Source organism: Peromyscus maniculatus, chromosome 16 (genome assembly GCF_049852395.1).
Source record: "Peromyscus maniculatus bairdii isolate BWxNUB_F1_BW_parent chromosome 16, HU_Pman_BW_mat_3.1, whole genome shotgun sequence".
Classification (NCBI taxonomy): domain Eukaryota; kingdom Metazoa; phylum Chordata; class Mammalia; order Rodentia; family Cricetidae; genus Peromyscus; species Peromyscus maniculatus.
The window spans coordinates 57,261,573-57,287,656 of NC_134867.1; the positions used below are offsets into that span (position 1 = coordinate 57,261,573).

Here is a 26,084-nt window from a genome sequence, read left to right on the forward strand (position 1 = left end):
TTGTTGTTTTGGTTTTTTGAGACAGGGTTTCTCTGTGTAGTTTTGGTGCCTGTCCTGGATCTTGCTCTGTAGACCTCCTTGAACTCAGAGATCCGCCTGGCTCTGCCTCCTGAGTGCTGGGATTAAAGGCGTGTGCCGCCAGTGCCACCGCCACCGCCACCACCACTGGGCTCTGAGCTATCTTTTTATAACAAAAATTTTTAGGGTAAAAATGATCACCCTGTGCTATGTGTATACTTTTAGCCCTAAAGCGGATCTTTCTCCTTTGTGCTCATGGTTTATGTGAAGACACTGTGTGGGCTTTATAGACCCTGGTGTTGAATGTCCTTGATGGCTACATGGGAAGGAGTGTTAAAGTGTACGCACACATGATTAGTGTACTTGAATGTAAAACTACAATTATACAATTGACGTTCATTTTGTACACAGGAAGACTTTTGTTCAACCTGGGTTATAGTGGAGAGAAAGTTTGTCAGTACCAGTGAGTGTGTGTTTTATGAATACTTAAACAAAGCCTTTAATTGGTTGGTGTGGAATGGAAGGTGGAACTTGTGGACCGAGGTGGGAGAGGAGGGACTAGAATCTTAGCAGAGGGTTCTTTTTGAAGGTAACAAGGAGGGCCGGCCCATTCTTTTGCCTTTGGAATCATCCTTGCTGTTTTAGCTGCTGTAAGGACCAACCCATTGAATCGCTTTCAGTCAAGAGATAGAGGGCCACAGAGAGCAGGAATCTGGGACCTGATAAAGACTTTGGCCTTTCTTGGTTGGCCATACATTTATTAATCTAAGTCTGTGCAGGAGTTAGGGCACACTCCTTGAAGACTGACTAAGTTAATTTTATGAAAATTAGAAGATTTAGCACTTTGTAAAATGGATAATAATAATGTTGCAGATTTGCTGTCCTAAAAAGACTGGAAATACAAATGAATGTAAGAAGGACCTGAATACATTCATGGATAATCGATTCATAGTGGTTATTAAGAGTAAATAAAGGCTGCTCTGGACAGATCCCTGACTCCTGGAAATGGAGGTTACAAGGGATACTGTCATTTAGTTCCCACAGCCGTAAAGCATGCTCACTCTGAGTGCATTGCTGTGACCTTCTGTTCCTTGCGCTCGGATTCGCTAAACAGAGAACAGTTGGACCTAGAGTAAGCCAGGCAGTTTTGCAGGCAATGAATAACTGTAAAGAAACCCAAGCAATGTAACAATGGATATTATTTCATCTTGTTTATGTCTGTAAAATCATATATTGAGTTACTTTGCTAAGAAAGTTTTAATAACAAAATTGTCATTAAAAAAGGCTGTTGCTAGTAACAAATGAGGACTTTTCATTGTTTCACAAATCAAAGTGTAAATCTATTGTAGGGCATGAAAGGTTTAAATTTCTTGGTGGGGGGGCAAGGGGATGGTTTGCTAAGTCATCCCAGGCATGTTGTCTCGATTTGAGTTGGATAAGCAACGGTGTTTGTGGTGCAGATGAACCTTTTGGGAACCAGGGAGCAGACAGAAGTGGGGGTGTGTCCCACAGCAGCCTGAGGTACCTGGAGCTCCTGTGCTCGGCCACCAGCCACATCTTGGGTGTAAGACAGAGCTTTGACCTAGGAATGCTTTGTCAAGTTCTCCTTAGCCCCAATTTAACCCCCCCCCCCCCGTGTGTGTGTGTGTGTGTGTGTGTGTGTGTGTGTGTCTCTCTCTCTCTGTGTATGTGTCTGTTTTTCTCTGCGTGTGTCTGTTTCTGTGTTTCTCTGTGTTTGTATGTGTGTTTCTCTGTGTGTATGTGTGTTTTTCTGTGTGTATGTGTGTCTCTGTGTCTGTGTGTTTCTCTCTTTCTCTGTGTCTCTCTGTCTCTGTGTGTGTGTCTGCGTGTGTTTCTCTGTGTCTGTGTCTGTTTCTCTCTCTGTCTCTTTCTGTTTCTGTCTGTCTGTGTGTGTGTGTGTGTGTGTGTGTGTGTGTGTGTGTGTGTGTGTGTGTATGTGTACTGCTCTTAAGAGAAGCAGAACAGGATGGGAAGAAGCCTGGCTTGTGTGCACAGTGTGTGTGAGGAACACAGCACTGTGTTCGTTTGTTGATGAGTTTACTTTCAAGCGTAAAGACCTAGTTTGAGGAAGTTGTGGAATAGTTTCTTCTTAGGTGAGCCTTAGGACAGGATCTGTTTTTCCTGTGAGGAAAAAGGACCTGGTTGTTGATCAACCTCAGTTGGGAAGCTGGATTGAGTGCCTGTTGAAGGGACGCTTGCGAGGCTCGTCCTTGGAACCTCCACTGCCTGTCAGCACCCCGGTTTTGAGTGGACATGTTGACACCACAGCTCTCACGGTTGCAGCTGGGTCAACCTGGCATCAGCTGAGGTCGGACTTGCTTGCTGGGTGGGGCTTTTAGTTTCTCTCATGCATGGGAAATACTTGGTGTTTCTGTGAACTCAGGGCCAGCAGAGTTTGATTCACTTGAGTGGAGCTGTTGAACTTCAGGGTTTTCCTGTTGTTTGCTCTCCCGTTGTGTCGATTTCACCTGGAAGGGCCTAAATCTGCTCATGAAAAGCAACTACAAGGTTTCTGCCATTAAAAGGGAATTGCCACAGTGCACATTTGGTTGACTGCTAGCAGACAGCAGAAGTAGATGATCAGAAATAAATGGCATTTTGTTCTAGAATCATGAAAAAGACATCAATCGGGTAAGGGTTGCATAACACTGCCATATTCTGTATATAATTAATTTTTACACACACGACCCCCCCCTCCCCCCAGATTTTCATGTTATAACAGCTTTGCTTATAGAGTTACAGCTTGTTATCTTTAAGTCCTGGAGCAGAGGCAGGCGAGGCTCCTCATGAAGTCTCTAGTGAGAACGAGTGTGTTCAAGGGCACTGTTGCATTTGACCCCCCTGCCCCTTTAAGGAGGCCGTGTTGATGGACATTTGGGTCTGTAGGCTGTTCCTACATTTTCAGCAGCAGAATCAAACTCCCAGCCATGCAAATGTTTGCTTACCTGCTTCATTTTCCCCTTAAGATAAACACCTAGAGACACAATTCAAGTAAAAAAGATGTTGCTTCTATACACTTTGTGTTCTAGCTTTAGAGACCTGCATTTTTATTTGAATAGAAGTCTTAATTATTTCAGAATGCCCCGTTGCTCTGTAATTTTTGTTAAATGAAGTGAAAACCTGAAAAACATCATTAAACATCTATGAGCAACCTATTTAATCATCAAATAGATTTTGCCACATAAGCAAGGAAGGAGATATTTGAATATGTTCAATACATGTGTATTAAAATGTCTTACCAAACAGTAGAAATGTGATGTCAACAGTTGAGATACGTTTTCTCTATTAGATGTAGATGGTATTCTCACAATATTTTAAGGTATGATTTATATATATTATAAAGCCCATATTTTAAGTATTCATACAGTTCAGTGGATTTTGACAAATATCCAAGTATCCATGAAGCTATCCACAAATTAAGAATATTTTACCACTCCCAGAAAGCTCTTGGTCTCCTGCGAGCTGTCAGCATGATTTCTGTGGTCTATTTTGAACTTCATGTGGACCCACTGGTGTATTGAGTGTACTTGCATTTAGGGTTCTACTGTTTTTCTTTAAACATTATTCTTAAAGTGCCAATGCCAACTGTACTTCTCAGAACCAAAGGGTAGGACGAGCAGTAGGCACAGCAACTTTCCAAAGAATGAAATTGTACCCTGTGTCTCACACCCTGTTCAAAAAAATCAACTCTTAATGGACAGCAGACCTCTAGATGTGAGAGTTGAAAAAAGCTTCAGGCCAGGACACTTGAACACTCCAGAAGAAAACACAGAGGGACACTTTCATGGCAGTGACCTCTTAGATTAACACCGAAAGCACAAGCTACATCAACAGCATCGAGAAATTCGACTGTGGTGAAGTGAGGACTTCCTGGGCATCGAAGATTGGCAGGAAGAGAGCATAAAGGCAGACTCATAGCAGGAGAAGTGTTTGCATCTGTCTGGTAAAGCTTAGTACCCAGATGACCGAAACCTCCCTGCAACCCAGGGTTAACAAAACTACACATGAAAAATGAACAAAGGACTAGAGAGGTATTCCCACAGAAGCTCAGCAGTTGGTCACTAAGCAGTTGAAGTGACATGTCCAGCAGCTTCAGTCATTAGGGAAGGCACAGTAACATGGCGCTCATTAGAAGGACAGTTACTCGGGCAGTCCCGTTTCCGGACGCCCCCGAGGAAGGGGGAGCGGTTATCTGGATAGATGCTTTTAAGGCCATGTTCAGAACAGCACCACACACAAAACCCACATGTTTGTGTTGTTCTAAGCCAACTCTATAGTGTAGACACATAATGGCCTTTAGAAGCTGAACAGAAGCGCAGTAAGCCAGCCGGGTGTGCACACTCGTGTGTGTTTCCACTCCCACAAGAGAAGCAAGCGTAAGCAGGCTTGTGGAACTGAATGCAGAGCAGCGGCAGCCAGAGGCTGCAGAATGGGAGGAGCGGGCGTTGTGGTTGAGCGGCTGCAGCTTCAGCGCTTGGTGATGACGTCTGGAGTGGACGGCATGCCCGCGGTCATTCTGTGTGAACTTGACAAGGCTGGTGTCTTCTGGGGAGCGGGAACCTCAGCTAAGGAAGTGTCTCCCAATTTGGCCTGTAGGCCAGGCTGAGGGGCGTGTTCATGATTAGTGGTTGATGTGGGAGGTGGGCACCTAGGTGCTCCTGGGTTGTATTAAAAAGTATGTTGAATGAGGTGTGGAGAGCAAGCCAGTCAGCAGTGTTCACCCGTGACCTGCGCTGCAGTCCCTGCCTCCAGGTGCCTGTCCTGACCTCCTCCGTGGTAGACTGTGGCGTGTGACCCTCCCCCCCCCCCCCCCCCCACACACACACACTGCTTTTGCTCCTGGTGTTCATCAGGGCAGGAGAAAGCAAGCTAGGGATGGCTCTGATGTCTGTGCAGCAGCTCGGACGGATGGACGGACGGACGGACGGACGGACGGAGTGTCATGGCCCTGCCTACTAAAACTTAAGGTGGTCAGTTTTGTGCTTATCTTAGCAGGATAGAAGACAGGGGTAGGTTGTGGTGTGGAATGGAGAACGGAAAAATTCACTCATCTGAGAGCACAAATCAGCTGGTTGAGGGTTCAGAAGCCCGAGGTTTTTTACATATTACATGTGCTGGTGGTCACAGGTGCGACAGTCTTTAAGTGTCCCCTGTTTACAAGTTGTCTCCCTGCAAAGGTGGGTATGAATGGATGGGGCAGAGGCAAGATGGCCTCATGGAAGTTGGACAGGGTCCTGGTGTCAGCTTCCCAAAGCTTACTGAGTTGGGCCGTCACAGCTCTTTCAAATGTTTCCAAAGCTGCTTCGGAGACAGTTAGCCTGGTCTCTTGATTAGCTCACTGTGGGATCAGGGTGTTCTGGGAGGTTCTTCGCTGAGCTCTGCCTTTGGGTGAGTAGTCTGCACACACTGAAGACCAGTCAGAGAGGCATGTGAAGTTTGCAGCTCTGGGATGGGGGTTGCCTAGGTCGTGTGGCTGTGTCAGGTCCTTGATCGGGGCGGACAGGCTCCTGGCTTTGTAAGGATTTCTGGGTCCTCTAATATGCTCATGTTATACGCTTTATTTTTACAGCCTACTTACTTTACAAACCCTGTTCACCCTAGAACTGATTTCCTCAGGTACCTTGAAGGATTAGTATCTCATGTAGGAGACACAGGAAGATGCTGGACTAAGTTTAGCAGCCCCTAGGACTCATGTTAGTGGAGAAGGTCACAGAGGGGCCGTGCCCCAGGCCGGTCCTTTCAGGAGGGCTCTAGGACCCTCTGTGTCCCCAGCCTGTGAGCTGTCTCCACCTCCCCTTCCTCTTAGGTGGACAAGGGAACTAGTAGTTTGAGGCAAGATCTTCATTTTAGAATGTAAAATTAGGAATGTAAGCCTAAGAAAAAGTGCAGAAGCATGTGGAAACAAACGTTTGGTGTAAGTACACCAAGATTATAGATTTTCCACATCTGTGTCCCTGCCTCCCTTCTCCCCTCCCCCCTCCATCTCTCCCTCCCTTTCATTCTCCCCTCCAGCCTTTGTCCTGTCCTCTTTCCAGTAGGACTAGAACGTGGGGTGGGGTCCCATACCTGCCGGGTAAGCGCTGTGGAAGTACCCTCTGCCTTACTCTTTCGTAAAGGCTGAAGTACCACCCCTGCCCCTTGCACAGAACGGGTCCGACATTTCCTTCTTAATGGATGTTTGTGTACCTTTGCTGTATGTGAGTAATGTGTATTCACACCACTGTGAGTAATATGTGCGTTTGAAAATTTACACTACTGAGAGTAATGTGTGTGTGAGTATACACACCACATGCAAATGGTGTCATACCTCTGTAATTTTTTCTTGCTTTTTTTTTGGACTTAACAGTGTTTTAGATTTGAGAGGTTTTGATATGTGTGTTTTGACATTGTTATGTGTGTTTTACGCCACCTCTCTCACTATAATATAAAACTCAATTGTGAGGCTCTAACAGTTGGTTTTTCCTGTTTACACTTCATGTCAGTTAGTGTGCTTCTTCCTGATAATTGGACAGGACCTGACAGGAGCGACAGAAGGCGTCAAAGCTGCTTGTGTATAGGGGACTTTCTGGGTCATGAGGTCAGTGATAAGGAAGGAGAAGGGAAACTTGAGTGATTCATTAATTTTGGAATATGAGCAGAAAGGCCAGGGCCGGGTGAGGTGAAATGGGGACCAGAGTGCCTTCTGACTCACGGACTGAGACTCGTGTCTTTATTGGGATAGTTTCCTGGAGAGAATACTTGAGGCAGGTGCATGGCCTTCAGGAGAGCCTTTCCTCCCTCTCCAACAGAATGCTCAGAAGCGTTCAGCTTTGTAAGGAAAAGCTGTTCGTTTGTGTGTTTCTGCATCAAGTGTAGAAGGGTCTAGAAATGAGTGAAATAGATCCTTTCTAAAAGTCAAGAAAAACCCTTAGGTCCCAGATGTTTGCTGGAGATTTCCACTGGCTTAGGTCAGTGGTCGTCTGTAGAAGTAGCCGTGGGCTGGAAGCCCAGACCATTTGGTTGCAATAATGACTCCTGGTTAGTTAGTCGGGTGTGGGGTGCTGCTGTGGGGTGCTGCTCCAGGCCTCTGTTAGTGCTGACATCCTGCCAGTGGAGGAGTGAACCTGGGCTCCAGATCTGCTGGTAAAGGTGCCTTCCATGTGATAAGTTTAGATTTTACATATTGATAGCAGCTTCCTTGACCCTGAGAACTCTCATTCATCAGGTAACTGCTGTGAGGTCCTACTCCAGGGCCATGGCTTTATGTGGGAGCAGACACATACACAGTCCAAGGCTGGACCAGTCACTGTCCTCCTCGTAAATAAGTCGGTCAGGCTGGACCATAATGGTCAGTTTGCCTGCTCTGGGCCAGGGTGACACCTGAGGCAGTTCTCTTGCCCCAGCTCTTAGTCCTTGGCTCACAGCGCTGTCCGTCTCATGTGCATGGTACAGTCTGGAAATCTTAGTCCATCCCGAATGCAGTAGGAACAAGTGAGAGTCCCAAGACTCCGCGGAGCCAGCCTGGACTTTGCAGTGAGTTCCTCGTGGACGTATCTCACCCTTCGTCACTCCAGCAGTGTGCATGGGCTTCTCAGGCCTTAGTCAGCCCCACAGAGGTAATAATGACTTACACTGGGGCCGAACAAGGCTGAAGTGGCATGTGGAGTGATGCCGAGGACCTGGTGGCCCAAAACTGAGGAGACAGTGGGCTCCCGGGCTTGTGAGGTGATCTCTTTTAAAGTCATGATATTTCATTTAAGAAGTCTCGAAAAAGCATGTAGGAAGTGTTTGAAAGCTCCACTTCTAAACTGGCCGAAACAAAACCAATTAACCATTGAAGAGTTGAGCAGTAGACAGTTACTTACCACACTGAGAACCTGGTTCTCAGAGTAGCACTGAGGACGTAGTTAATACTCCATCGCAACTTGTAGTTTGATAGACAAGGAGCAGCGGCAGCCTTGATGTGACCACCTATATAGAGTCCAGATTATGATACTTCTGACTGCCAGCTTCATGTGAATTCATGAAGAAGCCCAATTGTTCATCTCACATGGGTGATAGACAAATGATGCGATGGACGTACTTGCTGTCATGTATGTAGGTTTCTACTGCGTGTCTTCTTGGAAGACAGAGGCCTCTCTCCCAAATAACACTTCCATATTGTGTGCGGGTTTCTGTTCACCATGGCGTCAGCATATTAGAGCCCAGCTCCTAGGGGAGCTGCTGGCGGTGTTGACTGAGGCTTACGGTATCTTAACGCCGGCAGAAGTGTTCTTCTTGCTGCTTCCGATTGCACAGAGATGCCATGTGAAGTTCTGCATTAGCTGTCAAATCAGACCTGTGAGTGTTGAATTGGAGGCAGTGTGCGTCGTCCCTGTGTGGGCTATTCGAGTGTGTGGAGTTGAACTTTATGGACAGCTTTTGGCTTGATTCATTGTGAAATATCAAACTGTAAAATAAATAAAGCAAAGATTTCTGCAATGCTATTATTTTTTTTTTTTTTTTTTTTTTTTGGAAACTTGCCTGCCGTACTAGCCTAGGTTCTGTGTGTGAGAAGCCTGTGTCCTATTTTGACCATATTTTCTGTAGTCATTGCAGGAAGGTTTTGAAAAATAGTTGGCCTGGGTTGAAAGGAGCAGGAACATTGGCTTCTTTTGCATTCTTTTCCTTTGATTCCATTGTGTATAATGTGAATTAGTGCATTGTCTTTGAGGTCAATTTCTTAGTTTTAAAAAATGACTTTATCACTTCTTTTTCCTTGTTAAGTATGTTTGTAGATAATTTGGCTCTTAAATGCAGATCTGGTCCTCTGGTTCCTGAAGTGTGTGGGCTCCTGGGCCTGAAGTTCTTGGAGTTCTCTCATGGACCATATTGTGGTATTATTAACAGGGTGATGTCACCATCCGCAGCGGCCGAGTGGGCCTCACTGCCTGATTCTTGTTTTTCTTTTTCTTTCCTGCTCTCCCAGTTGGGTTGGGGTTGGGGGCACAAAGAAAAATCTCTATTAAGTGGGCGGCGCGGGCAGGCGGGGGAGATCACTTTGAAAGAAGCTAGAAAATACTGTCAGTGTCGTATTTTTTGCTTGAGAAAGAACTTTTCTCTGAGCAGCGAGTAACTTAGGAGTTTAGGCTCTGGTGCCATAGAGACCGAGAAGAATGGTTTCCACTGGCTTAGTCCAGATTTGCAGTACGAGATTCTTTGTTTTGACTGTACTATCAACTAAGAAAACTACCCTCTATTAGATGTGCATCTTTCCTTCAAGAATACATATTGGGCATGGTATTATTTGATATAGTTACCATCTTCTGTGTATGTATTAGCTTTCATTACTGTGTCAGAGTCTGAGGGAATCCCCTCGAGTAGGAAAGCAGTTTCTTTGGCTCCCAGATTTGAGGGCACAGGCATGATTGACTGGCCCAGCAGCTCGGCATCCTTTTTAGGCCGCACCCCATGATGGGAGCATGATGGAGAGGAGAGCGTACTGCATGGGCAGCACACAGAAATGCGTGTGACGGGGTTGGAGTCCCACTGTTCCCCTGGAGAGAGTGCATCCACTGTCCTACAGGCATCACAGAAGGTCCCCTTCCTACTCCTGGGCCTTTGGGGCACATTTCAGAACAAGGGGTTCTGTTTGATGGTAATGGGGTGCACTTTCCGTTTATCAAATTAGTCAGTGGAAGTGCTGATGTCACCGGCCACGTCTGTTAGAAGTACTGCTGGGGTGATCTGGCTGAGAAGCATGCTCACCATGCCGTGTATCCGATCACAGCCTTCCTACAGTGTGTGGATGAGTTAACCTGGACTGTGTGAACTCATCCGAGTCTGCCGGTTGTGTTTCGAATGTCAGTATCAGGGAGCCCTTACCCCTAGACATTTGTGACTGTATCAAAACTTGATACCTGATAAATGTCGCATTATCTTTTGACTCCATCCGTAGTGTGTGACAGAAGCAGAAAGTCCATTTGTCTCATGAAGAGAGATGTAAAACACTGCATTGAGTTGTCCCCGTCCCGTGACAGAACGAAAGCCGTCTTAGTTCATTCACTTGCGTGTCTTCCGTTCTCATTTGCTCTCTTTGACTCTCTCACAGATGCCGCCGCAGTACGGACAGCAAGGTGTGAGTGGCTACTGCCAGCAAGGCCAGCAGCCATACTACAACCAGCAGCCGCAGCCCCCGCACCTCCCGCCCCAGGCGCAGTACCTGCAGCCCCAGTCCCAGCAGAGGTACCAGCCGCAGCAGGTGAGCATGGCTGCCACCCCCAGGTCTTCTTCTCTCCTCCAGGTCTGTGTTCAGAGGCTGACCACGCTCTGAAAGTCCTCCTGCCCTTTAAGAGTTATTGAAGGGGGCTGCTTTTTGTGTGTGTGGGGGGGCAGTGGTTTCAAGACAGGGTTTCTCTGTGTAGCCCTGACTGTCCTGGAACTCACTCTGTAGACCAGGCTGGCCGTGAATGCTCAGAGATCTGCCCATCTCTGCCTCCCGAGTGCTGGGATTAAAGGCGTGCGCCACCAGCCCTCATGAAATGTGTACTTTTGAGAAAAGTGTAGAGGTGTAATCTAAGCTTTCCTCTCCCTCCTTCTTCTCTCTCTCCTCCCCCCACCGCATCCTCCACAAGTGAGGTAGAGGCCCGCACAGAGGGACTTTTAGTAACTGCTAGCATTGCTGGCCAGAGGCAACAGAAAGCGTCACTCATTTCCTGTTCATTCACGTTCTAAATCTTTCCACTTTGGTGAGACCCTGTCAGGAGGATTTGCAGGTCATGTGACTGTGCTAGTTGGCCTTTTATCTTGGCCTTTTTAGTTTGAATGTTAAGTGCTGCACATGGAAACATGGTTGCCTTGGAGTGCCATTCTCCCGAAACTCCATTATAAACAGGAGTCCCTTCAGTTGTAGTAAACTAAAATACAAACAGAATGGCCGCTGAGCTATATTATTACATCTTGCTGGTCTTCTTCCCTTTCCTGCCTGGCTCCCTCCTCCTCTCTTACTTTGAGGGCGTCTTGCTTTGGATCCTCCTGGCATGGTTCTTCTGAGTGCTGGGACTGTGAGGTGCCGCCATGCACATCTAATTTCTGCTTGGAACTAGACTAATTAAATACTTGTTTGGGGGGCAGGTAAGATACTGAGCAGGTAAAGGCGCCTGCCTGAGCCTGAGGAGCCGAGTCCAATCCCCAGGATCTGCGTGATAGCACGAGCTCAGACTCCCACAGTTTGTCCCCTGACGTCTACATGTGTGGGCACACGCAAATACATACATGTGATGGAAATGAACAGGTTTTTATTAGACCATAGACTTCAGCTTACAGTTGAGAAAAATAGCATAAAAGAATATGTATTTGGTGAACTAATTGTTTGATTTGTATTAGATGCTTGTTCTTGAGTGGAAGGAGGTGTGAGGAGTTGAGCTCTGAGCCCAGATATGGCCAGCAGCGCTCCAGCCTCCTATGAAGCAGTACGCCTCTTTGCAGGCTAACTTTTCCTCCGCCCTTTCTCTTTTCCCTCTCTCTTCTGTGGAATGGGTGTGGTAAGGAGAAGATGAACACAGGTCTGACCTGTGTTCTGACCTGAAGTTAAATATGTAAACATGTGGAGCTTATTTTTTAAAATGTATTGTTTTCAACTATGTGTATGCGTGTGCCTGTGCGGGTTTGCACATGTGAGCACAGGTGCCCCAGAGGAGTCAGGTCCCTCCGCGATCTGGAGTTACAGGTGGTTGTGAGCTGCCCTAGGTGAGCGCTGAGAATCTAACTTGTCCTGAAAGAGCAGCGAGTGCTCTTGACTGCTGAACCCCATGGAACTTAATTGGAATGAAATGCATTTTAAGAGTGTAGTTGGGGATTTGTTGAAGTCCATTGCCACATGACTTCAGTTATACAATTGCAGAGGGAGGTTATGACTTTAAGTCAAGCCCATTAGAACTGCTGGCGAAAGTGAATATGATGTTTAGTCCTCCTTCCCACATAAGTATGTTTTAAAAGCTTGAGCAGCCAGTCTAGGGTTTGCATGTGGGGGTGGACAGTCCTTCAGTTATCTCATCTAGCTCTTACTAGTGTGTGGACCTTTTTAAGCACTTCAATACCAGTCCCTGTAAGTGCGAGAGACTGGCATCTGGGCTTTAATAGATGAAGTTACAGACTTGTGCAAGGGCCTTCAGAACTGTAGTGAACTCATCTGTGGGCTCAGGGTGCTTTGTCTCTTCATCAAAACTCTCAAGGAGAGATGGCATGGCTCGGGTTACTCTCGGTGCTGAAATGAGCCTCAGCTGTAAAACCAGTTTGACTAAGGACTCGTGAGGACCTGTCGCTTCCTCAGGATCGAGCTCCAGACTCACTTCCTTTATGAAGTGTTCACTGACGACTTCCAGAAGATGGCAGTTAGTCACTTAATATCCTTCATATTTAAATACTGACAGCGTACCACAGGTGGAGCCCGTTTTAATGAATGCTATTTTAATGTACTTAGTTTAGGGTTCCCTTTGGCTCTTGTTATTACTGCTCTTTTATTGACTTGAAAGCATTGAAGTATACGATAAATACTTTCTCTTAACCATCATAGCTTATTATGAAACTGGTCACTTAGTGGGAGAGGGGCTGGGAGGGGAAGAGGGAGTGGAAACTGCAGTCAGGATGTAAAATAAATAATAAGCAAGTCAAAAAAAATCCTAAATAAATATATTGTTACTAAAAAAAAAGAAAAGAAAATGATCACTTAAAAATGTATTCTGAGTAAAACCAAACATGTCAGGACGTTCCCCTTATGTTCTACATCTTTTTGTTTGCTTTTTGAAAAAGGGTTTCTCTGTGTTACCCTTGCTGTTCTGAGACTCGCTCGGTAGACTAGGCTGGCCTCAACTCAGAGATCCACCTGCCTCTGCCTCCCAAGTGCTCGAATTAGAGACAGTGTGCCACCACCGCCCTGCTACGTTCTAACTCTGGAGCTATAGAATATCTGAGTATTTTTAAAATTTAATTTGATATCTAATATAGAGACTATCTTAAAAGAAAAAAATAGAGAAGTTACTTGCCCTCTTAGTTATCTCTAGCCATAACATCACCCACACTAACTACCCTTTGCCAAATGACCACACTGTTAGAGATGCCCACGTACATGCATGTATGTATGACATAGATTTATATTAGAGATTGCATAGTATCATGTTGTAGCTCCCACCCTCCTTTGTATAGTTGAAGGTATACTGCAATACTATGTTTTTCTTTGTTCCTCTTTTATCCACTCACGTAAATATATTTTCTCAAGCTTTCATTCTTTTATAGCCTTATTGGGTGTTTATTTATTTATTTATTTTATTTTATTTTTTTTTTGGTTTTTGGAGACACGGTTTCTTCATGTAGTTTTGATGCCTGTCTTGGATCTCACTCTGTAAACCAGGCTGGTCTTGAGCTCACAGAGATCCACCTGGCTCTGCCTCCTGAGTGCTGGGATTAAAGGCATGTGCCACCACCTCCCGGCACCTTATTGGGTTTTATAGATATCATAGTCTATTAACCAGTTCTCTTTAATGACATTGAGATTGTCTGTAATTCAGGTGGTGTTGCCCTTACAACCTTTGTATGCATTGTCTGTCGAGGGGACAATAGTATCTGTAGGGTCATTTGTACAGGCTGCACATGATGTCAGAGGTGGTGTGTTTCCTCTTCCAGATGGCTCACCATGGAGGCTGCCTCAGTTTATACCCCGGTCCATGAATAAGTACTATCCCATACCCATTATCAGTGCCATGCGTGGTTTTCTGGGAGCTGGCGCTGATTGTCTGTATTTGAAAGCATTTCTGTTTGCCTTTTTCCTGGGCTGTAAATTCATATCTTTTAATTCTGACTTCTTTCAGTTTGGTTCTAAAATTGATTCATGAACATTCTGTGCATTTTGGTGGGCTCTCCAGGAACAGAATCCCCCCCCCCCACCGTGTGTGTGTGTGTGTGTGTGTGTGTGTGTGTGTGTGTGTGTGTTTGTGTATGTGATGTGTGTCTTGTAGGGAACTGGTTTGTGTTTATTGTAGGAATAGAGGGTGGTGGGGTCCATGAGATGGCACAGTGGGTAAAGGTGCCACCATCCCTGATGACTTGTGTTCAGTCCCCCTGGCCCCATGTAGTAGAAGGAGAGAAGTGACTTCCGGAAGTTTTTCTCTGACTTCTACATATATGCTATGGTACGGAGTAAACAAAATGAATAAATGAGTGTTTATAGCAAACAAAACAAAATGGATGGAGAGTGACTAGTCCAGAACTTGTGTTGTGGACCGGAGACCTAGGAGCGCCCTGGTACAGGTGTGGTCTGAATGGAGTCTGCTCAGCCTGTGGCTTATTTACATCTGCTCAGGGATCGGATGACAGTGTGAATGCCCATACTATGGATGGCAGCTTGCTGGATTCAGGTCACCAATTAAATGGTTAATTTGATCCAGAAGTACATAAAATCAACTTCCGCAGCCGTCTTCCCTCCGTGGCCTGCAGATGTCCCTCCTGTCGTGCTGAGTCCCCGGAGATGTGGTGTCCTCCCGGGTTCCTCTTCTTTTCCATTTGGCTTTCTATACTGTTTTTCTACTGCGTGCTCTCTGCCAGTTGCACATCCTCAGTGTTCCCTTTCCGAGTTTTCTTGGCTGCTTATGTTTTGCTGTGAGGCTGAGACCGGCCTGGAACTCCCTTTTCCCTATCCCTGCTGGGGCTTCGGGCATGCGCTGCCATTTCTCACTGTTTTTCCTCCTAATGAACTTGTCCCTTTTTCTTGTTATTGTGATTGTGTCTTTTCTCTCGTTATGAATTTTTCTTTGGAATAGTTAGTACTTGAGAAAGTGGAAAAGCCATCAGAACACAGTGTGCAGTTGAGGCCCGTCCACCGAAGGCCAAGGGCACGTGATGCTGAGCGTGGTCTATTCTTGTGCTGCGGGCCAGGGAGGATGCTGGTCTAACGAACTGGAGGAGCATCTTGGGAAAGAGGTTGTTAATAGTCTGGGTGTGGTGCATCAGAGGGATTAGGGAGTGAGAGTCAGTCCTCAGCTGCTCTCGAGGCCCTGGGGAAAACTGGGTGATTTAATATCTTCATAACGGGCAGAGGAGCAACCTGGGAGGGAGTTGACACTTGTGGAGAAGGAGAAGCCTCCTCCTGCCCTTCCCTCCTTCACACCTGCGCTGCACCATCTGCTGTGGTCCTCCCATTCACTCTTCTTCAGGCAGTTTTACATTTCCTTTGTGTTCTTCAAAAGACCCCCCCCTCCTTTGGCTGGGAGTATGCCTGTGCCTTCCTCTTCTGTTGCTGTTGGAAGTCTTTCAAGAGTTACCCCCTTTCCTGGTGCTGTGTGGGGGTGATGAGCTCCGGGCCTTGGTTCCTGCACATTAGGTTGTTGTGGGTGATATACTCTTCCCAGTCACTTGGTTTTCATGAAAATACTTAATTTTTTAAGGTATGAATTACCTTCCCACTTTTTTTTTTTTCCTTTCTCCGCCCCAGCTTCTCGAGCTGTGTTGTTGGCAGGAACTGACAGGCCCGTGCTCTTAGCCCGTCAGATGAAAGCCTGCAGCCTTTCACTGTTGAATGGAATCTTCACCGCGTTTTCTCTTTAGTAGCTGCCCATTGTTGGGCTAAGGAGGGTTCCTCTTTTCTAACTTGCTGAGGTATCTTGTTCATGATGGAAATGGAGTTTTTCTTCTTTGCTGTTTGTTGAGATAAGCACTTATTTTTCGTGTACAATTTGTTTCAAGTGTAAGAACCTCTCTTCTGGTGTTATTAAACCAGGCCTGGATCTGAGAGACACAGCCTCAAGACACACACACACACACACACACACACACACACACACACACACACACACGGTTGGATTCAGTTTTCTCATATCTGGGTTTCTTATACAAGTATTTGTGAATGAGATTGAGCTGTAATTATCTTCTAGAAGATCTGGTGTCTGTGGAACTTTGTAAGTAAATTGCAGACTCCTCCCTTTTCTAGTTCCTGGAATGAGTAGTCTATTTCTTTAACGTTGGTCTATTTCTTTATCGTTTTGCAGAGATGTCATAAAGTGATGTAGTTCTTAATTTTTACCCTTTATTTCACCCTTGAATTTTTAACTTGTGATTCCATTTTTTGTGTGTGTGATTATAAGAGTTATAAACTTTTTCTAAAATCAGCTCACATGTAAATATTCTTATATTTATGAAGTTAGCTATTTCATTTATCTTATAACATTATTAACATGAATTCATAGTCCTTATTAGTATAATCTTTGTAAGACCCAGAGCTAAGGCATTCAAACTGATACTTTTCCTTTACTCTTTTGTTAACATGAATGAATTTTCCGTATTAATGGCTCTGATGTTTCCATCATGCGTGTAAGTGCCATTGATCATGTCCCTGTCCCCTCCTAACCATGTCCCTCTCCAGCTCTTCAGTCATTTATCTTCTACTTTCAGGTCATCTATTTAAGAAAAGCATTTCTGGTAAAAGCTTTTCCAGGGCATCCTTAGTCTTTGTCTTTTCCATTAGTGTGTGTGTGTGTGTGTGTGTGTGTGTGTGTGTGTGTGTGTGTGTACATATACACACATGTACATACTGTGTTTTGCTCCCGATAGGGCCTTGCTTTCTACTTTTCCGGTGGGTTTTTTGTTGTTGTTGTTGTTTTGTTTTGTTCTTTTTCTTTTTTCAGATGCACACTTAGTATATTTGAACCCTTTTATCCAAGACTAAAGTAGTTCTTCTAAGTACTGCATTAGATAGCTGCTCCAATTTTCATATGCATTTCCTTTGTCTTTTATTTCTGAGGATTTTCTGAGGATCCCTTTAAGTCTTTGTTTGCTGACAGAGTTTTTGTGGAGGCTAGTTGGGGTACTGAACCAGTTTCCTTAGAAGGATTGGTTGGTCTCTGCTTGGCCCGTCATTTGTAGTACTGATTCCCACCGGGTGCTTGCTCTCTCTAGGTGCTGGCCACCTGCAGCCATATTTATCTTCATTGTGGGAAGTTTCTCTTTTACAAGTGTTCTGAACATGCACATGGACAGAGCTGTGCAATCGGCACAGACGCTGGAGCCATGTGACATCACTGAATGCTTCTCAGAGTTGATTCAGTGCCCAGTACTCTCCATCCCAGTCCCCTGCCTTCCCGAGAGCATTTCAGAGTGGGACCATGGCCACACGTCACCTCCGGATAGTGCCATCATCTCCAAAGTACCGAGTCCTCATCTTTCCATCTGCTAAACTAACCCTGTTGGGATGTCAACAGTTGGCCCTGATGCCTGTGGAGCATGTCTCCTGCAGACAGATTTAGACAAGGCTGGTCCACTGAGGTAGTTCTTAAGCCTTTTTATTAGCGCAGCTTGTCTTCCTCTGCTGACTCTGTGCCTTGGCATGTCAGAAAACTGGGCCATTGTCCCACAGAGTGGGTTTACTGGTTGCTTTGTCTTGACGTGGCTGAACTTGTTCTTCTGTTTCCTGTGTCTTGTCGGCAAGGTCCACCGGCTTGAAGAGTAGCACATATTTGTGGTTGTCGTCAGCCATGGCCCCGAGAGTTCCTGCCCGACTCTCCTGCAGAGGACGTCCCCTGAAATCCCCTTTGCATGGCCGCCTGCGGTAGTTCTTACTCTCACCTTGGAGACGTTGAGATGCAGACCAGCTTTCTTCTCACGCTCCCTCCAGTTTTCCCACCCACTGTATCGGCGAGTGTAACCCACATCCCGTGCAGGCTAGTCTGGTACCCATCATTACTGACCAATGGACTGTACATCCCGTGAACTTATTACATCACGTCGACATAATGCTTGATTGTCCCATGACAGCAAAGCCGGGATTGATTAGAGGGTTCATGGAGTGTGGCCTCTGGGACCACTTTAAATAAAATTCTGCTGCTGCGGTTTTGCATACCACAGGGGCAAGTGTTAATTTTGACCAGACACCCTGGTAGTGGCCAGTCTGTGGTTGCTGAATCTCAGAGGAGCTGTGCCTTCTGTCCCTCCCGCCTCTGCGCCAGATCTGGCTCTCCTTCTCTGCTGTTGGTTTATAGGCACTCAGCCTCCCACCCGTCTTGGTCGCCTACGTTGTTCTCTGTATTGCAGTCCTGGCGACAAGCTTAGACCTCTACCTTCAGCTCACCTGTGCCTTACACAGTACCCAGCCGGCCGCCGAACCCGCAGCAGGAGCCAGCTAGGCTAGCAGCTAGCTTCTCTGGCTAGGCTGCCTTCCTGTGCTGGAGAGCCACTCACATCCAGGCCGAGGGGGGCAGAGGTGTCTCTGTGGCAGTTTAGATGCTTCCTCTGCAGAGTGTCCAAACTCCCTGTTGTTGGCTGTCATTTGCATCATTTAAAACTGTATAAACACACACTGTTGATATCAGGTAATCTAGAAAGCTCACTTTTCTACATATTTTTTAAAATAAAAAATAGAGTTTTTTGTTTAGTCCAGGCTGGCCTCAAACTCAGGATACTCCTGCTTCCGCATTCTGAGTGCTGGGATTGCATGGGTGTTCTACTGTGCCTGGTTTAACTGTCCCATTTTCTAGTGAAACTTCTCTAATCCCTCTTTTTTCATTTTAAAGAATGTTCATAGTTAAATACGCTCCTTTCAGAATTTGAAATATGCCAGAACAATATGCCATCTATACAGTACAAGTGAAGGAGAAGTTGTATTGAATGTTCCTGTGCATTAGGCACATGCTCAGAGGCAGCCGTTAGGAGCCTGCTGCAGATGTGTGGTGCTCATGTGGGGTCTCTTTGGCCTTGATGGAGTAAGGGGAGAGCTGGAGGGAGCCTTGTGTTAGCATGTCTTGTATTTTCAGTGGGATCATCAGTGTGGTATCCTCTGTTCAGATGGTGAGACACTTTTGGAGAAGTTCTCAACAAGGCAGTACACAGTCTTTACTTGGTATACTGGGGAGTCTCCTTCCTGGAAATGTTAGGGCACACTAAAAGGATTTAAGAACACTTGGTTCTTCTCTGCAGATAGACTTGGTTGCTAGCCTCGGACAGCTTTTGTGTTGCTGTTTGTAGTTACTGTATGCATGTTTGGATGTATATATTGTACACAGACTGAGGACTGAGCCAGGGGCCCACACATGCCAGACAGGCTTTGTGCTAATTGAGTTATTTCCCCCATCCCCTTTTTACTTTTCTAGAACTTGCGATCCTGCTGCTTCAGTGTCCCAAGTAGCTAGGATTATTGACAAGTATATATAGGTCATCAGGCTAGGTGGCATGCTTTTAGGTACATGTTGGTATTTTTTGGAAGTAGCTTGGGATGTGAGACAATCATCTGCTGATCAGTGGGGTATTCCAACTCTTCTTCCTGAACAACACTCACTGAATCTGATTGCATTTATTTGTTAGTATTTATTTTATTTATTTTACTTATTATGTGTATGTGTGATGTGCATGCGAGTGTAGGCAGGCACACTTGCCACTGTGCTCCCGTAAAGGTCAGAGGGCAGCTTTGGGAAAGCAGTTCTTGCTGGACAGTGAGTTCCAAAGATTGGACTCCCATCATCAGGCTTGGTGGCAATAGCTTTTCCTAGGAACCTTCTTGCCATCCTTCATTGCTTTTCTTTATCCTTGTGACAAATTGTTGCTCTCCTGACATCTTGTCAATACATGCAAGTGACTCATTTCCTTAATCCGGGGAAATAAAGTTTATAGACCGTTGACCTTACCATATACAGAAGTTAAAAATCAGGATGGTCCCTGTATGCAGCAAACAGGACAGCAGGGCGTTTATAGCACAGACTCAGGTTTCCCCCGTTAAAGCTGCAAGGGAGGCAGAGAGGCAGAGGCTCTTGGCCTTGGTGTGTGTCTTAGTTAGGGTTTTTTATTGATGTGCAGAGACAACGTGACCACAGCAACTCTTATAAGGAAAACATTGAATTAACATGTACGGTTTCAGAGGTTCGGTCCATTATCATCCTGACGGGAAGCATTGTCAGTGCAGACAGGCATGGTTCTGAAGAAGTAGCTGAGACTCCTCCATCTTGCAGGCAACGGGAAGTTGACTGAGACACTGGGCGGTATCTTGAGCATAGGAAACCTCGAAGCCTGTCCCCACAGTGACAGACTTCCTCCAGTGAACCCACACCTCCTAGGAGTGCCACTCCCTATGAGATTATGGAGGCCAATGACATTCAAACTACCACAGTGTGTGACCAGCATTCCACAGGGTGAATGAAGTGTGGCCGGACCAGCTCAAGACTGAGCGGCTTGACTCTGTGGGACCTGACAGCACAGAGCAGTTGTCAGGGAAGCGAAGGCAGAAGGGAGAACATTCTCAGGAACTCTTAGAACATTTTTTCCCATAGGCCAAGTGATGAGGGGAGTGACTGGGGATATGCAAATGAGCCATCTTCGTCTGTAAAGAGAAGCTGCCCAGAACTCCCTGGAAATGTTGACGTTCCTTTGGTCCTGTTTGGGTTTTCTGAGTTATCTACAACAAACGTGTGTAATTCAAAACACTGTGGCAGGTCCAGCAGCATAGCAGGTCAGGGGTGTGCATGGCTGTGTTGTCCAGCCCTCAGCCTTTCCTTTTCCTGCTTAACTAACCTGACTCAGTACGTCTTTATAATCTCTACAGATCCCCTTAGATGCCCCCTCCACCTCCCCTTTAGAAATGTCCTCCTGTAACCAGGAGGCTCTCAGCCTGCCTCCTCAGGGCAGGACCAGGAAGAGGAGGATGGAGGTCTGATAGTTCCTTCACTTCTGATCACTAACTAGAGAGAATCCGTGGCCTGGGGCTCTACTTTCCCTCAGTTTGTTCCATCACCTCTTCAGTGTTCAAGTCCAAAAGTCTCACCCCCTCTCATCCCACCCCCCTCACCTCTGTGTGCCCCCTCCCCCACCTCTGCCTTGCTGGGATACACAGGCTGTGGTCCTTCACTGTTACTCACAGAGGCCTGGCCTCTCCCCTTGCCTCTCTTCCTAAGTCTCCTCTTTCCCCTGTTGTTCCTGTTGGCATCAGAATACGCCCGCATTCCTCTCACTTGCTCACATTCTTTCCTCTTTAGTTCCTGCTACCCCTTGAATTTAGCCCACGTGCATTGCTCACGTGATGATTTTGTGGCTAGAATACTTTTATCCACTTTTTGCAGGCTTCCTTTGCAGTCTATTCACCACAGCCACTGTGTGGCATAGCGGGCCTCCTGATCTTACTTTTCCAGTATCCTTTGCCCAGCATCCTCTCCCAGCCTAGGTCCTGCCAACCAGGCTTTGCTCCTGCTCTGCATGCTTCCTCCCTGGAGTCCACACAGGCCGAGTCAGATGCTGTGAGGAGGCTTCTCCAAGCCCCCAGGACATTCTCGTACCCTGAAGATGCCATTCTCCCCAGGCTTCCCCGGCTGGCCGCTTCTTGCTTTCTTCCCTGGCTCTCTCTGGACCTTACTGGTCACCACTGGTTACAGGAGGACATTTCTAAAGGGGAGGGGCATCTAAGGGGATCTGTAGGATTATAAAGACGTACTGAGTCAGGTTAGTTAAGCAGGAAAAGGAAAGGCCGAGGGCTGGACAACACAGCCATGCACACCCCTGACCTGCTACGTACGCTGCTGGACCCGCCGCAGTGTTTTGAATTACACACAGGTGTTTTGTTGTAGATAACTCAGATAACCACTGGTCTTCGTCTTCCTGTCTGAGTGTTGGCCTGTGGTCTGGTCTCAGCTTTGGCGCCTGTTTCCCTTCACGTCCTGCCTTTCTTCCCTGTGCGTCTTTGGTGGCATGGCATTGAGGAGCCAGAGGAGTGGCCATCAGGTACACCTGTGGCCAGGACGCTCCCTCCCGCCTGTCCAGCTCCTGCTCTGCATTACAGAGAAGGCCCTCAAGGCCTCTAAAGCTCACACACACACAGCCATGCTCTGTCATCCTTCCTTCTGCAGACCCTTGCCTTCTGTAACCCCTGTCCCCAAAGAAATAATCTCTTCTTCCTGACAGTGTGGCCAGAAGCTTAAACAAAAGAAGACACTGCGTTTATGTGTCTGTGCATGCTGACCATGGCAATTGTGTGGCCGTCAGAGGACACTTCCTGGCTGGGGCAGCCCAGCAGCCATCTCCACAGACCCTTTGCCTTACTTACTCTGCTTTCGTTTTCTCCCTGAGCTGGTTGCTATGTGGCTTGTGCAGACTTGTCTGTTAGGGTTTGGTATTGCCTGTGCCCTCACCCCGGAGGAGGAAACCAGCTTCGGGAGAGGAAGGTCTCTGTTTTGTGGTTATTTTATCTCTTGTTCTGAGGTCAGTGTCTGGCACAAAACAGATACACAGTAAACATTTTGAACATTGTTGCTAGTTTAATCATCGAAAGTATCTTTTTACTTTTCTGGTACATCGTAAACTGATTTTTTTTTAGAGTTGAAGAAATAAAACATTTGCTGCTAGGCATTGGGATTTTGTGACAGTTTTTGACATGGCCCACAGTACCTAGTTGGAGGCAGTTCTATCTGGTTTTTTCATACTCTGTGCTTGGGGGGCAGGGCAGGCACACATGTGCACATGTGCATTCCAGCCTGCCTATTGGCCAACAGGCTTTCCCACTGCAAACAGCCAAATGTAATGGCTGGGTACAGAGTAGCACTCCTTTAGAGACTTGTGTTTTTACAAATTCCTCCATAGTAGGTTTTAACAAGTTAGACCCTCCCCTAGCTCAGGTGTGTGGATAATTTAGCACACTGTTCCCAGTGGCTCCTAGGTCTTGAGCCTCCACAGTGTCCCAGACTCTACAGCCTCTGAACTTGACTGGGCCGCCGTGTTGTGTTCCAGGATGAATCAGCCATGGAAACTGAGGAGCAAAGGGAAGTTGTAGGCGCGGTTGGCCATTTGTCGGTTTCTCATGTGCTGTGGGCCTTGAGACACATTCCCCCTGCTCTCCTCTTCCTCTGTAGCTCCTCCTGAGGGGAGGAATAGGCCTGCTTCTCTTCTCCTGTAGACGAGTGGATAGCCTGCACACAGCAGGAACTACCTACCCACCAGCATCTGCCCAACAGTTTGTTTCCTTCAGTAAAGAAATCTGAAGCCAGGAGGTGGTGGCGCACGCCTTTAATCTCAGCACTCGGGAAGCAGAGCCAGGTGGATCTCTGAGTTCAAGGCCAGCCTGGGCTACAGAGTGAGTTCCAGGAAAGACACAAAGCTACACAGAGAAACCCTGTCTCGAAAAACAAAAAACTAAACAAAACAACAACAAAGAAATGTTAATTTGTAAGGCCTTACCAAAGAAAGAACCAGAAGTACTTCCATTCCAAGGGGCTTTGCATCCTAGTTTCCCCATGTGTATTAGGAAAACTTGCGAGCACTCTGAGTGTGTAGTTTTCTGTTGTTTTTCGTCAGGTGGCCTCCTTTAGCTGTTTGGGGGTCTTGATGTGTGCTACTCAGGATGCGTCCTGCTTCCCAGGCTCCCTTTCTTCTCATTATATCTATGGAACCAGGTGGAATGAAGGGAAGGTTTCTCCTTGTCCATCAGATTCCTGAGGTGACAGGAAGACACTGTCACCCTTAAGACCTGGACAGTCAGCAGCCTTGCATAGCCACACCCTCTTTCCCTGCTTATAGCACCACCAATGTCAGAGCTGGGACAGCCCTCCTCTCTACAGAGGTTGCACCAATAAGCCCACCGAGTTGCGGCTGCCTCGGAGACCTGTAGTAGGATGCATCGTTAGAGGTCTGCAGTGCAAAGCATTGCGGACATCCAGAGTGTCAGTTAGTGGGTGTAGTTTATGGTTTTCAATGCTGCTCCAGATTCTTGAGGAAAATATCAGGTATTTTGAATGTCTTCTTAAGATATCAATTTGTCTTGTGTTTTGTGTGTGTGTTAACCTCAGGTTACTAGGAAAACTGCCACAGGTATGACCCACAGTAAGAGCAAAGCAAAGTCCCTGGGAGCTTCCATGCAAGGGAGTGTCTCAAACTTCGTCAGTGCTGAGTGGGACTTGCCTGCTCCTGAGGAGCCCCAGTAAAATCAGGAGGGTGACGGTAGGGCTGTCGATGAGAAGCCTCCCAGCCACACTGGCTTGTGATGGCACAGGGACATGAGGTTGGTTGGTGTCTCTGAGAAGGTCTTGAGGAAAGAGTGTGTGTGTTGATGGCAGGTGATGTGGTCTTAGCAAGGACCAGTTCTGTGTTAGTGAATAGAGGGCCTTGTGCTCTAAATGACACCGCACTTCAGCACCGAGGTCTTACTAGCCAACGTGGCTTTCCTTGCCTCTCCCCTCCAGAATTAAAAAGAAGTAAAAGACTATCAAGTTTTTAAAAATAATTTTTTTTTATTTTTTTATTTATGACGCCCTTGGAGGCCAGCAGAGGGTGTTGGATTCCCCGGAGCTAAAGTTTAGGCTGTTAGACACTGCCTGATGCGGGCGCTGGGAACTCAACTCTGGTCCTCCAGAAAAAGAAGCAAGCACTCTTAACCACTGAACCATCTCCCACCCCATCCTTCAGTCTAAAAGAAACAAAAACTGTAGTAGTTACTGTTCCCTTCTAACAGTGAGTCAGGTCATTGGTAGCTGAGCCAAATGGAAGTAAGTTATGTGTGTGTGTGTGGGGGGGGGGATACAGATGTTTTAACTGTACTTTCTTAAAAAAAAAAAAATCACCACACCGCTTTCTTTATACCCATCCATTGTCAGCAGTTTTCAGATGGAAATGCCATGACCTACAAGTGTGTGGTAAATGGCTGTTCCTTTTTCAGAAGGAAATAGTGCTGGAACAGGAGGGTGAGGCGTTTGGAATGGTGTAATACAAGCTGTCACAGTTGATGTTAGTGGAATCTTACAGTTCAGCTCTGAAAAAATATATTCTTACATGTGACATTCAGTGAAATATATTTCTAAAGTAAAACTTGTATCAGCACGCCTCTCCCGTCCCCAAGCACCTGAGTCACCCAGCGACTGAGGGCTCTCCATAGTCATCTTCAGTTAGGTGCCTGTGACACATGCATCCTGCGGTGTGCATGCATCCTGTGGTGTGCATGCATCCTGCGGTGCGCATGCATCCTGCGGTGTGCATGCATCCTACGGTACAAAGCACTTAATCTCTGTTTCCACCTCTGCTTACATCAGCACAGGTTACTGTAGGAGCCACTCCTTCAGCTTGAGAGGAGACTTGGCCTAAGGAGGCGTGTTGTTAACATGTCCCTTTCATTTGGGTCGTACATTGAGTCCATTGCCAGGAATCACTTAGCCTTTAGGAAGTCACAGGAGAGTCTGTGAGCTTTATACAGGTCAGGATATACGAGTGACTGGTCAGTTTTGGGTTATAATTGAATTGGAGTCTCCTCACTCTTCTTGCTTGCCCTGTGTGAGAGTGATCTTGAGTTTTGAACACACGCTGGAGAAATTTAGTAAGTTTGAGGGACTGAGGAGAGAACCTGGTTGTTACTTTAAGGGGAAGTGCGGGCCATTCCTAGACTGATGGGTGAGCAAGTCCCTGTACCAGGGCAGCCAGGCTGGTGCAGAAGGGTTGGTGAGACATGTGGGTGGCAGGCAGGTGCGTGCGGAAAGGCTGTCCTCCGTGTTCAGCTCCTTGTGAGTTACATTCCTTACCCACCATCCCAGCAGGCTAGTAATGGTTGTGTTACGTGAGGGCCAACCGTTGGTTCTGTGTTTTAGGAGTTCTTATCCCTGCAGGTTTGGAAACCCCCGAAGAACGTAGAAGTAGTGTTTGGAGTATGTTAGAAGGCCATCTGGCACGGATGCTTCTTCTTGACTGCTGTGGATTCAGGTGGCTCTGAATTCTGTGATCTGAGCCTGAGTTTCTTCTTAGTAACTGGGAAAGTAAGAACCTTTGGTGTCCAAAGCACATCTCTTCCAGGGTCTCTCAGTGTAGCTCAGGCTGGTCTGGAGCTTACTAAATAGCCCAGGCTAGCCCCACACTCATAGCAATCTTCCTACCTGAAGCATCCTAGTTCTTGGATTAGGAGCCATCAGTAACCACACCTGGTTCTCATCTATTTTTTTTATTAGTATATATTAATTATGTAGAATTGGTCTTATGACATTTTCATATATGTATTTTGGTCATATTCACCCCCCCCCCATTACCCTCTCTTGTCTCCTGCTGATCTCCTTCTTCTTCCCAGCTAATCTTCCTGGTCTTCACACACACACACACAC

General features: G+C 46.6%; 1 protein-coding gene across 5 annotated transcripts in view; it reads left to right on the forward strand.

The window, feature by feature from the left end:
* The window catches only part of Arid1b (AT-rich interaction domain 1B), a 377,401-nt gene that overhangs the window by 100,516 nt on the left and 250,801 nt on the right, over positions 1–26,084 (forward strand). For 3 of the 5 annotated variants that reach the window (XM_076552846.1, XM_076552847.1, XM_076552848.1), the window contains exon 3: positions 10,109–10,300. In XM_076552846.1, the coding sequence (XP_076408961.1) occupies positions 10,109–10,300 (192 nt within the window). The remainder of the gene's footprint in view (positions 1–10,108; positions 10,301–26,084) is intronic. The other 2 variants (XM_076552849.1, XM_076552851.1) reach the window with 1 other exon arrangement.